This window comes from Salmo salar, chromosome ssa20, assembly GCF_905237065.1.
Source record: "Salmo salar chromosome ssa20, Ssal_v3.1, whole genome shotgun sequence".
NCBI classification, from domain to species: Eukaryota; Metazoa; Chordata; class Actinopteri; order Salmoniformes; family Salmonidae; genus Salmo; species Salmo salar.
In genome coordinates, this window is record NC_059461.1 from 7,755,622 (window position 1) to 7,771,606 (window position 15,985).

Below are 15,985 nucleotides of genomic sequence, written 5' to 3' on the forward strand. Positions count from 1 at the left end.
TAACATGATGCAGTCACCACCATGCTTGAAAATAAGGTGGCAGTTACTATATGATGGATTTGCCACAAAAGGCTTTGGTTTTAGTTAGAATTTTTTTCCTTTGCCATGTTTTTTTGCAGTATTACTTTAGTGCCTTGTTGCACACAATGTTATTGATCCATCCTCAGTTTTCTCCCATCATTGCCATTGAAGTTTGTAGCTGTTTTAAAACCACAAATGGCCTCCCCGAACAGGGGAGACATCCTTGAGCAGTTTCCTTCCTGTCCTGCAGCTCAGTTCAGAAGGACGACTGTATCTTTGATGTGTCTGGGTGGTTTAATACATCATCCACAGCATAATTATTAACTTTACTATGCTTAAAGAGATATTCAATGTGTAATTTGTTATTGTTGCACATTTACAAATCACTGCCCTTCTTTATGAGACTTTCAAAAAAGCTCCCTGGTCCTTGAAGTTGAATATGTGCTTGAAATTCAATACTTGACTGAGGGACCTTACATATGTTGTATGTATGGGGTACAGAGGAAGGGGTAGTCATTCAAAAATCATGTCAACCCCTATTATTTCACATGGAATGAGTCCATGTAATTTGAATCCTGAACAAATTTATGCTCGCCTCAACAAAGGGGATGAATACTTATGCAACAACTATATCTTCGTTATTTAATTGTATTCATTTGTAAAAATGAATTTGTAAAAACTAAAATGTTCTTTTCACTTTGACAATAATGGAGTATTTTGTGTAGCTCAATGACAAAAAACATCCCAATTAGATATATTTCAATCCCACTTCAATACTTATGATACCAATTGCATGAGCCCCTGCTTTTGCTACTGGCTCCTGATTATAGCCAACAACCTTGTTACAACAACTTTATTACACCGTAATAAACCTATGAACTTTCCTTACTCAGAATGGTAATGTATGTCATTACTGTATGTCCTCTTTTACTGTTTGAAAACTTTAAATAACTCTCTCTCTCTCTCTCTCTCTCTCTCTCTCTCTCTCTTTCTCTATCCCCTTCTCCCTTTCCCTCCCTCCCTGTCCCCCCTCCTTCTCTCACCCTCTGTGCAGCCTGTGAGTTGATGAACAGGGGGATCCTGGCGCTGGTCAGCTCTATCGGCTGTATGTCGGCGGGCTCCCTGCAGTCGCTGGCGGACGCCATGCACATCCCGCACCTCTTCATCCAGCGTGCCACTGCCGGGACCCCTCGCTCCAGCTGCCCCCTCATCACCACCCGCACCCGCCAGGACGACTACACCCTCTTCGTGCGCCCGCCCGTCTACCTCAATGACGTCATCCTCCAAGTGGTCAGCGAGTACAGCTGGCAGAAGTTCATCATCTTCTACGACCAGGAATACGGTAAGGCTTCATGAACGGCCGTGTTAGGGGAAGTGGGGCGAAGCAGACTTGGGTTCAAATACTATTTGAAATCACATCAAATACTAGATCTGGGCTTTAATGAAGTCGCCTTTTACAAAGAAACCAATAGAACGGTCCCAAAAGTGAAAACCCTGACCACTTGGCACTCCAGGCAGGCTAAAGCAAAGGTTCAAAGATTTAAAATATTTTGAATATTATGTGAACCCAGGTATGATGGGAAGTGGGGTTCAGAGAGTAGGGAGTGGGGAAGGGGGGGGGGGTACTGTAGTTGACATCCATAGGGAGGCATTCAATGATGTATGATGATATGGGATGGAGATCTGGTAGACTCACAGCATGGCAGACATTAGCAAGCTAATGGATAGAGGCCTGAGCTCTGCAACCCTGCATTCTGGAGGCCCATAGTTAATGCATGAACATTGTAAACGTTTCCCACCATCTCCATCAACCTTCATTATACTGGATTGTTTGTGTTCTGTGTGTGAGAGAAAGAGAGAGCGAGAGAGCCTTTGTGTGTGTTTGTGCACGAGAGAAAGGGTCAGGCAGACAGAGATTATGTTCATCGCTGGATGTGTATGGGTGTATGTGAGTCTGTCCTGTGTCTGGCATTGTCTCCACTCCCCATGTATGTTGTGGTGGCTAATTTCTGCATTACCAAATGAGGAGAGTTACAAACTTCACACACCAGTCAGAGTTATACTTAAACTACTGTACATCTTTAATAATAAGAGCTTTGCAAAAGCACTTGACTTTCAATGATGCGCCATTGAAAGTGACAACACAAAAGTACAAAGATCTTTTATAGCCAAGATACACCCCTCTCAACCTACATGACGAACCACAGATCTTAGGAACAGTTCACAAAGGGACTTTATCCTCTCTGGGCCACTGTCCGATTTCAAAAAGGCTTTGATCTTCATCAGATGACAACCCTAGGACATTATGTTATACAATACATGCATGTTTTGTTCAATCAAGTTCATATTTATATCAAAAACCAGCTTTTTACATTAGCATGTGACGTTCAGAACTAGCATACCCCCCGCAAACCTCCGGTGAATTTACTAAATTACTCACGATAAACGTTCACAAAAAGCATAACAATTATTTTAAGAATTATAGATACAGAACTCCTCTATGCACTCGATATGTCCGATTTTAACCTCTATGGGCTAGGTGGGACGCTAGCGTGCCACCCGTGGTGCACTCCATCAACAGCAGGTGCATTTCAAGAGCGGCAAATTTGAATCCAAATAAATGTCAAAATTCAAATTTTTCAAAAATACAACTATTTTACACCATTTGAAAGATAAACATCTCCTTAATCTAACCACGTTTTACGATTTCAAAAAGGTTTTACGGCGAAAGCATAAATTTAGAGTATGTTAGGACAGTACATTTACAAGAGTTGTGTGTAATGTTTTGTCAAGTCAAAGACAGGGTCACCAAAACCATAAAACCAGCTAAAATGATGCACTAACCTTTTACAATCTCCATCAGATGACACTCCTAGGACATTATGTTAGACAATGCATGCATTTTTAGTTCTATCAAGTTCATATTTATATCCAAAAACAGCGTTTTACTATGGCATTGATGTTGAGGAAATCGTTTCCCTCCAATAACCGGCAGTCAAGTCAGCGTCACAAATTAAATAATTAAAATTAGAAAACATTGGTAAAATATTATATTGTCATTTAAAGAATTATAGATTTACATCTCTTGAACGCAATCAACTTGCCAGATTTAAAAATAACCTTACTGGGAAATCACACTTTGCAATAATCTGAGCACTGCGCCCAGAAAAATACGCGTTCGCGATACAGACTAGACGTCATGTTGGGGAGATCTAAAATCGAAAATACTATGTAAATAATCCATTACCTTTGATTCTCTTCATCAGATGTCACTTCCAGGTATCACAGGTCCATAACGAATGTAGTTTTGTTCAAAAAAGCTCATCATTTATGTCCAAAAATCTCCGTCTTGTTAGCACATGATCTAAGCCAGCCGGACTTCTCGTCATGAACGAGGGGAAAAAAATATTTCCGTTCGTTCAAACATGTCAAACGTTGTATAGCATAAATCATTAGGGCCTTTTTAACCAGAACATGAATAATATTCAAGGTGGACGAATGCATACTCTTTTATAACGTATTGGAACGAGGGTACCCAACATGAACTCGCGCGCCAGGTGTCTAATGGGACATCATCGTTCCATGGCTCTTGTTCGGTCAGATCTCCCTCCAGAAGACTCAAAACACTTTGTAAAGGCTGGTGACATCTAGTGGAAGCAATAGGAAGTGCCAAAATATTCCTCAGCCCCTGTGTTTTTCAATGGGATAGGTTTAAAGTCAATACAACACATCAGGTTTCCACTTCCTGTCAGAAAATGTCTCAGGGTTTTGCCTGCCAAATGAGTTCTGTTATACTCACAGACACCATTCAAACAGTTTTAGAAACTTTAGAGTGTTTTCTATCCATATATAATAAGTATATGCATATTCTAGTTACTGGGTAGGATTAGTAACCAGATTAAATCGGGTACATTTTTTTTATCCAGACGTGCAAATGCTGCCCCCTAGCCCTAACAGGTTAAAATAGCTTTTTGGTGAAAGCACATTTTGCAATATTCTAAGTACATAGCCCAGGCATCACGGGCTAGCTATTTAGACACCAGGCAAGTTTAGCACTCACCAATATCAGGTTTACTATTATAAAAGTTTGATTACCTTTTGTTGTCTTCGTCAGAATGCACTCCCAGGACTGCTACTTCAATAACAAATGTTGGTTTGGTCCAAAATAATCCATCGTTATATCCGAATAGCGGCGTTTTGTTCGTGTGTCCCAGACACTATCTGAAATGGTAAATCAGGGTCGTGCGCATGGCGCAATTCGTGACAAAAAAAATCTAAATATTCCATTACCGTACTTCGAAGCATGTCAACCGCTGTTTAAAATCCATTTTTATGCCATTTTTCTCGTAAAAAAGCGATAATATTCCAACCGGGAATGTCCATTTAGCTAAACAGAGGAAAGTAAACAAAGCTTTCGGTCGACGCGGGCACGAGCCTGAGTCTCACAGTACTGTAACCAGCCACTACCCAAACGCGCTACTTTTTTTCAACCAGAGCCTGCAAAGCCACGATTCAGCTTTTTACCGCCTTCGAGACCCTATGGCAGCTGTAGGAAGTGTCACGGGACAGCTAAAATCCTCACTCTTCAATAAACAGAGACAAGAAGAACGACACCTTGTCAGACAGGCCACTTCCTGAATGAAACCTTCTCAGATTTTTGCCTGCCAAATGAGTTCTGTTATACTCACAGACACCATTCAAACAGTTTTAGAAACTTTAGGGTGTTTTCTATCCATATGTAATAAGTATATGCATATTCTAGTTACTGGGTAGGAGTGGTAACCAGATTAAATCGGGTACGTTTTTTATCCAGCCGTGTCAATACTGCCCCCTAGCCCTAACAGGTTATAATTGAGAAAGGAGTATCCCTTAGCCAGATAACATTTGCTATAAATTATCGTTCAGTTTGGTCCCTAAAACGAGGTTCTAATCTCGTTCCTGGTACGGTATAGAACAGAACCATTAGCTCATGTTCTCTGGAATGGTCTTTAGGTTTTATCACCCAAAGACATCGTAAATCTCCTCTGTCAGTGTTATCTCATGGAGGCCCATCCTCAGTAAAACACACACACAATAGTTAACAGAATACTCTATTCTGTTGAATAAAACAACCATTATAATGCAATACAAGCATTATAACATAATCTTGCAATTTTCCACGACAATGTCCCTATGGAGTCCATGTCCCATAGTTCACTGCAGCATGTTAAAAGTATCAGGGATGGCTAAATAAGTGTGGCTCCCAGCAGACCAGCCAATGGAGGCATTTTGGGTCTCACTGCCAGTTGCACTGTGGTGTAGTGTAGTGCTATAAAGAAGCTGTGCGGCTGCCAAGCCCACTCACCATCCTTAAGCCCCAACATGGTTTTGACCAGTGAATCAGAAGATGGGCTTGCCAGGTATTAACCATACCAGTCTCTAAGCCCGAGCTCTTTGCGATGTAACTGCGTTCTCTCATACATCACCTCGTCTTCTGAAAAATGGCTTTGAGGACAATAGAGTGTGCATGTGTAAATTGAATTGGGTTGCCCACTTTCCCCTATTTTCAGGTCTAGTGGTGCAGTCGGAAGACTGAAAACTGGGGGAGTTCAGTGTGTCAGTATGCAGGGGGATTTAAGAGTTCCCAGAGCTGTCGCTCCTATCAGTCTATCTAGCCTGGGTTCCAGTCTGTTTCTCCTCTTTTGCCAACTCCTTGTGCAATTATCTTGCCAAATAAGCGTGATCTGTGGATAAAAAAAAGAGATACCATTCTCAGATTTGCATGAACCTGGTGATTGGAAGGTAACTGTAGGGGTTATCGAATCAGGAACATTATCCTCTGTCCTACTGGGCTCAAGAGTTAATCTAGTTGGATAGCATATATAGAACATTTCCCAATAAATGGATTGTATTAGGCTACGACACTGTCACGACTTCTGCCGAAGTCGATGCCCCTCCTTGTTCGGGTGGCGCTCGGTGGTCGACGTCACCGGTCTTCTAGCCATCATTGATCCATTTTTCATTTTCCATTGGTTTTGTCTTGTCTTCCTACACACCTGGTTCCAATCCCATTCATTACATGTTGTGTATTTAACCCTCTGTTTCCCCTCATGTCCTTGTCAGAGATTGTTTGTTGTTATGTGCTCGTGGATTTGTATCGGTGCGTGACGGGTTATTTTACCCATGTTATTTTATTTATGTACGTTGGTTTTTGGAGTATGTTTTATCTTAATTAAACCACTCCAGTTACACCAAGTTGGTTTCTCCTGTGCCTGACATCCCTACCACCTACACATACGACAATGACAGACGCTGGCTGCAGATACTGACTCTCATCTGGGAAAAAGGTGAAATCAACACTGGCTTGTTCCCCTGCTTGTGTAATGAGAACTATTCATTTCGAGGACTCGTAAGCTGATGGTTTCTTATTAAGAACACGCAGGTGAAGTCCCAGTTGAATGCTGGAGCCGCTGTGGGACACACTTCGAGATCCTAGAACCGAGGACATGTGCAGATAACACAGCCACACTGGAGGCGATTAAGTAGGCCCATTGTTGTTGATGGTGGGGAAGCAGAGAGGAAGCACAAAGTTTGCATCCCAAATGGTACCCTATTCCCTATACTTTTGACCAGAGTTCTATTGGGCTCCTTATGGCCCCTGGATGAAAGCAGTGCGTAGCCAGAGTCTCTTTTACCACTATAGGAATTCAAAGCAACCTTCCTATTCATTTAGCATTGACCCTACTTTTGACCAATCTCTAGCCCCCTTTCCAAAACAGGAATTCCAGTGGATTTTGAAAGTCAGAGTGTCACGTCCTGACCAGTAAAGGGGTTATTTGTTATTGTAGTTTGGTCAGGACGTGGCAGGGGGTATTTGTTTTATATGGTTTTGAGTGTTTGTTTATGTAGAGGGGCGTTTGATTTATGTATTCTGGGGTTTTGGTTCAGTTGTATTTTGTATATTTCTATGTCGAGTCTAGGGTGTTTATTTCTATGTTTAGGTATTTGGGATTGGGGCCTTCAATTGGAGGCAGCTGTGTATCGTTGCCTCTGATTGAAGGTCCTATAATTAGGAGTATGTTTGTTTTGGGAATTGTGGGAGGTTGTTCTTAGCACTGCTGTATTTAGCCTGCAAGACTGTTAGTTAGTTAATTGTTTTGTTTATTTAAGTGTTCACTAATAAAGTTAAGATGAGCACTCGACCCGCTGCGCCTTGGTCCATTTACTACGACGACCGTGACACAGAGCTTCTGCTGTACATGTATCACTCCCGATCGAGTTTGTCCACTATGACTACTGTGTGCTTATATGAACATATTAGGCTGAAAATATACTGCTCAAAAAAATAAGGGGAACACTTAAACAACACATCCTAGATCTGAATGAAAGAAATAATCTTATTAAACACTTTTTTCTTTACATAGTTGAATGTGCTAACAACAAAATCACACAAAAATAATCAATGGAAATCCAATTCCATCAACCCATGGAGGTCTGGATTTGGAGTCACACTCAAAATTAAAGTGTAAAACCACACTACAGGCTGATCCAACTTTGATGTAATGTCCTTAAAACAAGTCAAAATGAGGCTCAGTAGTGTGTGTGGCCTCCACGTGCCTGTATGACCTCGATACAACGCCTGGGCATGCTCCTGATGAGGTGGTGGATGGTCTCCTGAGGGATCTCCTCCCAGACCTGGACTAAAGCATCCGCCAACTCCTGGACAGTCTGTGGTGCAACGTGGCGTTGGTGGATGGAGCGAGACATGATGTCCCAGATGTGCTCAATTAGATTCAGGTCTGGGGAACGGGCGGGCCAGTCCATAGCATCAATGCCTTCCTCTTGCAGGAACTGCTGACACACTCCAGTCACATGAGGTCTAGCATTGTCTTGCATTAGGAGGAACCCAGGGCCAACCGCACCAGCATATGGTCTCACAAGGGGTCTGAGGATCTCATCTCGGTACCTAATGGCAGTCAGGCTACCTCTGGCGAGTACATGGAGGGCTGTGCGGCCCCCCAAAGAAATGCCACCCCACACCATGACTGACCCACCGCCAAACCGGTCATGCTGGAGGATGTTGCAGGCAGCAGAACGTTCTCCACGGTGTCTCCAGACTCTGTCACGTCTGTCACATGTGCTCAGTGTGAACCTGCTTTCATCTGTGAAGAGCACAGGGCGCCAGTGGCGAATTTGCCAATCTTGGTGTTCTCTGGCAAATGCCAAACGTCCTGCACGGTGTTGGGCTGTAAGCACAACCCCCACCTGTGGACGTCGGGCCCTCATACCACCCTCATGGAGTCTGTTTCTGACCATTTGAGCAGACACATGCACATTTGTGGCCTGCTGGAGGTCATTTTGCAGGGCTCTGGCAGTGCTCCTCCTGCTCCTCCTTGCACAAAGGCAGAGGTAGCGGTCCTGCTGCTGGGTTGTTGCCCTCCTACGGCCTCCTCCACGTCTCCTGATATACTGGCCTGTCTCCTGGTAGCGCCTCCATGCTCTGGACACTACGCTGACAGACACAGCAAACCTTCTTGCCACAGCTCGCATTGATGTGCCATCCTGGATGAGCTGCACTACCTGAGCCACTTGTGTGGGTTGTAGACTCCGTCTCATGCTACCACTAGAGTGAAAGCACCGCCAGCATTCAAAAGTGACCATAACATCAGCCAGGAAGCATAGGAACTGAGAAGTGGTCTGTGGTCCCCACCTGCAGAACCACTCCTTTATTGGGGGTGTCTTGCTAATTGCCTATAATTTCCACCTGTTGTCTATTCCATTTGCACAACAGCATGTGAAATTTATTCTCAATTAGTGTTGCTTCCTAAGTGGACAGTTTGATTTCACAGAAGTGTGATTGACTTGGAGTTTCATTGTGTTGTTTAAGTGTTCCCTTTATTTTTTTGAGCAGTGTACATTAATTTTTAGCCGTCTCTTTATTATTTGGATAATATTTCCATAATTATTTGAATTTATCAAAGATAGCTAGTGTCTGCTCTTTTATATAGCTTGATATTTGATGAGAGAGATGATAAGTCTAACAAATATAAACATACTTGCAGTAATGTAAAGTGTTTATTATGTATACGGCGGTACATTAAAGTTCATCCGATCCTATAATTGTTGTAAGCATCTCAGTAAATGTTGACAGAGAACATATCTCGAAAGAGAAACAGTATGTTCCTCAAAACATCCGGTGACGTGTATGGTGCCAGTTTGACAACCCAAACCTATGGATTGTAGAACATTACAAACATGCGAAACATGCACGAGCTGATGAAATCAAATGATTTATTACATTTAAATTCGCAACATACTTACAGAACATTTAATATCGCAACATACTTACAGAACATTTAAAATCGCAACATACTTACAATTGAAGACATAAATAACATAAAACAAACTGTCGGATTCTAAATATGACTCTTTGGGAAGGTCATTCCAAAACAGCCGCCAATGGTTAGTTCCTGGTGAGCAGCTGTACTCCTCAAGGTAGTAAAATAATATCATATGCCATCTAGCAGACACTTTTGTCCATGCTCCATCTAGATATGTTAGTGCCACTGAATGAATTTCAAATATTGATGGGAGACTGTTACAGAGGAGTGTAAATGCTTTTTTTAGGCTGGATCATGTTGTTGTATTGCATTGTTGTATGTTTTAATTATGTCATGTATTGATCGTCGCTGCCTTCTTGGCCAGTTCTCCCTTGAAAAAGAGACTCTGGGTCTCAATGGGCTTTTCCTGGTTAAATATAGGCTAAATATTGTTTTTTAAAAGGGACTCTTACATTCATGCGTGCATACATTTGCGTGCGGGTGGCCTCAGCGGTAATCCAATCCTTGGCCGTTGGAGATGCAAGCACCGTGCTCCACCAACTGAGCCAGACAGGACCACATCCTCAAGGTGGCTGTGATACTTCCTCATCTAAGTCTTTCATATTTACAGGGAGCCCTTTCTCTTCCAAGGTGTTGGAGAGAGATTTATGGTGCGATGTAGCCAGGTTTGTTTTTGAGCTCTTTGTAGTGCAGGTGTGTTGTGAAGCGTAGTAAAAGCATTAGCCACAGAAGAGATGCTGCAGCTACTCTGGGATTGATGGAGGCAGCCCGAGACCTACACCTCACTCAATCAGCATAAAGGCATATAGCACAGACACACACACACACACACACACACCCTCACACACACACACACGCTTGTGATTTGAGACACACACATAGGGGCATGAGAGTAGTAAGGCTAATGCAGATAAATCAAGGAATGTAATTGAATTTGGTTTGGCACCATAGACTATGAATTGTAACAGCTCCCTTGATAAAGATTAATATAGTTAGAATAGGGAGACAAGGTTTACTGCTATGGATACACAACTCACATGAAGTTGTTGTATTGTGCGGGGGATATGGTTAAGGTAATGAAGTGCTGTAGGGACTGAATATAATATGTGTGAGGCCAAGACATAAACAGACTCAGTATCTTGTTACAGTCTGTTGAATATTGATTGATATAGTGCTACAATCACAGGCTTGACCCAGAGAGTCCAGGGACCATATGTACCAAGCATCTCAGAGTATGAGTGCTGATCTAGGATCAGGTGACCTCGTGTTCATGTGATCTTATTTATTATGATCTTAAAGGCAACACTGATCCTAGATCAGCATTCTTAGAATAATAGTGAAGACATCAAGCTATGAAATAACACATTCCTGAGGCTGGTAACTCTAATGAACTTATCCTCTGCAGCAGAGGTAACTCTGGGTCTTCCTTTCCTGTGGTGGTCCTCATGAGATTCAGTTTCATCATAGTGCTTGATGGTTTTTGTGACTGCACTTTAATAAACTTAAAAAGTTATTGAAATTTTCCGGATTGACTGACCTTCATGTCTTAAATTAATGTCTTAAAGTTCTCTTTGCTTATTCGAGCTGTTCTTGCCATAATATGGACCAAATAGGGCTATCTTCTTGGTACCACCCCTACCTTGTCACAACACAACTGATTGGCTCAAACATATTCATAAGGAAAGAAATTCCACAAATGAACTTCTAACAAGACACACCTGTTAATTGAAATGCATTCCAGGTGACTAACTCATGAAGCTGGTTGAGAGAATGTCAAGAGTGTGCAAAGCTGTCATCAAGGCAATGGGTGGCTACTTTGAAGAATCTCAACAATAAAATATATTTTAATTTGTTCAACAGTTCTTTGGTTACTACATGATTCCATATGTGTTCACTATTATTCTACAATGTAGAAAATAGAAAAATAAAGAAATACCCTTGAATGAGTAGGTGTGTCCAAACGTTTGACTGATACTGTACTCAACTATCTGGATGAGAGGATATGTTATGTCACTTTACACACACACACACACACACACACACACACACACACACACACACACACACACACACACACACACACACACACACACACACACACACACACACACACACACACACACACACACACACACAATGATCAAATTAGCCAGCACCAATGTTCAGTGGATGAACCCCATACTTTTAGCTTTGACACACAGCTGGAGTGTATAGACCTAGACTAGCATCCCCTCAGTTCAGCAGGAAGTCTCAACTTATAGGCCCCTGCGCCACGGCTACGGGGCGGGGCTCGGACTCTACTCACCAGCTTTTGATTTAATTTCGGGACACATTTTGGGAACATGGAGGGAGGAATACCCAGAGGTAGAGCTGTGACCTAGACTGTCAAATCTCCTCTCCTCATGCTAACGATAATAGAGGCTAATGCTGATTGTGAAAACGCCTGTGTTTTCTTACAGATTGAAAGTGCCTCATAGTCCAATCTATTTGCCCATACCAACACGTCTGTTTGTTCATTTCCCCAGGCAGTTTTCCGCTGTAGTCTGATACATGTAGGTGTGGGTGACAACATCAACCCTGCACACTAGCATTAGTGTCACGAATGTAAATGTAACAGTAGTGAAGAACGCACATTAGCAACACGGTTTTACTTCCTCACTATTTGATATCTCTCTCTCTCTCTCTCCATCACCGTGAGAAGCACCTACACAGTCCTGTTGTAAACAACAGCAGTCTAGATGCCGACCTTGTGACGTTTGCAGCAACAGGGACCTCTGGGTATTCTTTAATCCATGTGTCCCGAAATTAAAACACAAGCTGGTGTGTGGAGTCCAAGACCCGCCCCCCGTCCCCTCTTCCTAGCAAACTCTGTCTGTCTGTCGCTTATCCCATCCCCTTCCCTCCCTCCCTCCCTTCTCCAGCGCACCACTGGACAATTATCACCTGCTGCTCTCCCATCCTCCTCCCCCTCCCCTCGCCCTCCACATGTGTAGCCTCTCCAGGCCAACTCTCACCCTCTGAACTTTAGACCCTGGCAGATGATGTCATCCACAGCTGGAATGTTTAGTCGTCTGACTGTGTATTATTTCACTGTCCCTCGGTGTTGGTTGGAGCTATGGATTAAGTCGCTTACACCATCGCCTCAGCCCAGCACATAATGAGGTGCAATCAATCTGTTAATTGTTTAATGATGACAATAAGGCATTGTCATAATTTGTCCACATCGACTACATCATAAGTTAACTACCGTATAGTATACAATGGGGTCTGAAATTATTGACACCCTTGATAAAGATGAGGAAAAAATGACAGTATAAAATAATTCATACACTGAGCTATATTGTATGCTCAAAGGATTTTGGAAATTATATTATTTTATATTAATACAATTTGTCAGAGAAAGAGATTTTGTTTAACAAGTAATACAAAAATGCCTAAAAGGTGGGGGTAAAAATTATTGACACCCCTGTTTTCAACACCTTTCAATACCTCACCTTGTGAGGATAACGGCACTGAGCCTTTATCTAAACTGTTTTATGAGATTGGAGAACACATTGGAAGGGATCTTAGACCATTCCTCCATACAGAATCCAGATCCTTGATATCCTTTGCCTGTGCTTATGGACTGCTCTCTTCACTTCAAACCACAGGTTTTCAATGGGTTTCAAGTCCAGAGACTGAGATGGCCATTGCAAAATGTTGATTTTGTGGCCGATGAACCATTTATTTGTGGATTTTTATGTGTTATTGTCTTGCAGAAAGATCCACTTGCGGATCCTGTCAGAGGCTGTCAATGTGTTCTCCAACTCATAAAACATTTTAGAAAAAGGCTCAGTGCTGTTGTGGATATATACCTCACACGGTTTGGTATTGAAATGTATTGAAAAAAGGGTGTACATTTTTCTAACCCATACTTTTTGGAGAAAAAAATATATATTTCTTGTTGAAAAACATCTCTTTCTCTGAGCAATTGTATTAGTATAAAATAATATAAATTCCTAATTTTTTTGAGCATACAATAAAGCTCAGTAAAGCTCAGTGTGTGTGTATATATATATACACAGTTGAAGTCGGAAGTTTACATACACCTTAGCCAAATACATTTAAACTCAGTTTTTCACAATTCCTGACATTTAATCCTAGTAAAAATTCCCTGTTTTAGGTCAGTTAGGATCACCACGTTACTTTAAGAATGTGAAATGTCAGAATAATAGTAGAGAGAATGATTTATTTCAGCTTTTATATCTTTCATCACATTCCCAGTGGGTCAGAAGTTTTCATACACTCAATTAGTATTTGGTAGCATTGCCTTTAAATTGTTTAACTTGGGTCAAACATTTTGGGTAGCCTTCCACAAGCTTCCCACAATAAGTTGGGTGAATTTTGGCCCATTCCTCCTGACAGAGCTGGTGTAACTGAGTCAGGTTCGTAGGCCTCCTTGCTCGCACACACTTTTTCAGTTCTGCCCACAAATTTTCTATGGGATTAAGATCAGGGCTTTGTGATAGCCACTCCAATAACTTTACTTTGTTGTCCTTAAGCCATTTTGCCACAACTTTGGAAGTATTCTTGGGGTCATTGTCCATTTGGAAGACCCATTTGCGAACAAGCTTTAACTTCCTGACTGATGTCTTGAGATGCTGCTTCAATATATCCACATAATTTTCCTTCCTCGTGAAGCCATCTATTTTGTGAAGTGCACCAGTCCCTCCTGCAGCAAAGCACCCCCACAACATGATGCTGCCACCCCGTGCTTCACAGTTGGGATGGTGTTCTTCGGCTTGCAAGCCTCCCCCTTTTTACTCCAAACATAACGATGGTCATTATGGCCAAACGTTTCTATTTTTGTTTCATCAGACCAGAGGACATTTCTCCAAAAAGTATGATCTTTGTCCCCATGTGCAGTTGCAAACCGTAGTCTAGCTTTCTTATGGCAGTTTTGGAGCATTTTCTGGAATTTTCCAAACTGTTTAAAGGCGCAGTCAACTTAGTGTATGTTAACTTATGTCCCACTGGAATTGTGATTCAGTGAATTATAAGTGAAATAATCTGTCTGTAAACAATTGTTGGAAAAATGACTTGTGTCATGCACAAAGTAGATGTTCTAACCTACTTGCCAAAATAATAGTTTGTTAACAAGAAATTTGTGGAGAGGTTGAAAAACAAGTTTTAATGACTCCAACCTAAGTATATGTAAACTTCTGACTTCAGCTGTATATATATACAGTATATATCTCAACACTATAGGACTTGGATTTAATTGAAAAAGTTGTACTGTGTATTTCTTGTCATAGAAAGCTAAAAGAAAGCCACAGCCTGAGTTAGTGTACCCCGGAACCAATTCATTCAGAGCCCAAAGCACAACTTTTGCAAATTATTGCTTTGCCCACACATCTGAATCAGTAGCACATTTTTCAAGCCACCTTTGGACTTGTCTTTGGTAGGAGTTGGATTGTGCATTCAGCCAGTGACGCTGCAACGTAATGGATTTGATTAGGCCTGCCCTTGTAGCTGAGAGAGAGAGGGGGAGAGATAGGGGGAGAGAGAGAGAGAGAAAGAAGAGAGAAGTGAGTGAGACAGAGTGTGAAAGACAAAGAGAGAGAAAGAGAGAGAGAGAGAGAGAGAGAGGTGGGAGTAAGAAGAAGAGGAGGGAGACAGCTAAAGTGCGAATGTGAGAGATGGAGAGAGAGCTCAGCAAACATGCCCACATTGGCACGATGTAGACCCAATGCTGGTAAAATATTGGCCCCACTTAGGCTACCGACATTGGGCCCAAGACAGGTGGCCCTGAGGGCATCCCTCACTTCCCCTGAAATAAGCCTACCCCTTTGGATCACATGCCTGTTACAATGGATCAGAAAGACAGTTAAGTTCTTACTATCATATGTATTTTTACCAGAAGAATTTCACATTCACTTATCTAAGTCTTTTAACACACTTCCTCATTGGCAGTGTACAATATCATTTATTTGTTGCCATCACACAACAGAATACTTCAACCAGAATGAAACTCTCAGAAATGGTTTCTCAAAACGAACGTGTGAACTTAGAACTAACTATAAGGTTATATTTGAAGAAAGATGATTCCGAGATAATTTACTGTAACGTTCTGAACCCTAATTGTTTTGAAGGGTGTCAGCAGTTTTTTATCTTGTATTCTTTTTTAACTTAACAACATGAATTAGGTATTTGTAAACTACACCCCCAAATATTCTGATAAGCCCTCGTCTCTACATTATGAAGTAGCTGTGCTTTTGTGGGCTAGCCCTTGCTGGGCTTGGTGTGGGCTAGCCCTTGCTGGGCTTGGTGTGGGCTGGCCCATGTTGGGCTAGCCTGTGTTGGGCTGGTGTAGGCTTGGTGCAGGCTAGCCTGTGTTGGGCTGATGTGGGATTGGTGTAGGCTAGCCTTTGTTGGGCTTGTTGTGGGCTAGCCCGTGTCGCACTGGTGTGGGACATGGGACCAATGGGGTCATTTTTGCTAGGAGATGAGCAGCCAGTCATATTTTATTTACCTCCTCTGTGAGACATCAGCCTTATCACTGCAGTGACAAATGTACTACACAGGTCTCACTCCAGCACACTGAAAAATAAATGCTAATGGTCTATATATTCCAACCTTTTTCTACAAGAGCAAATGTGATAAAA

General features: G+C 42.1%; 1 protein-coding gene across 3 annotated transcripts in view; it reads left to right on the plus strand.

The window, feature by feature from the left end:
• Nucleotides 1-15,985, plus strand: part of LOC106580171 (glutamate receptor ionotropic, delta-2) — a 605,308-nt gene that overhangs the window by 332,474 nt on the left and 256,849 nt on the right. For all 3 annotated transcript variants that reach the window (XR_001322822.2, XM_045704300.1, XM_014160933.2), the window contains exon 3: nt 1,076-1,363. Coding sequence is in view for 2 of the 3 variants with exons in the window: in XM_045704300.1 (XP_045560256.1) it covers nt 1,076-1,363 (288 nt within the window). In the remaining variant the exon portion in view is untranslated. The remainder of the gene's footprint in view (nt 1-1,075; nt 1,364-15,985) is intronic.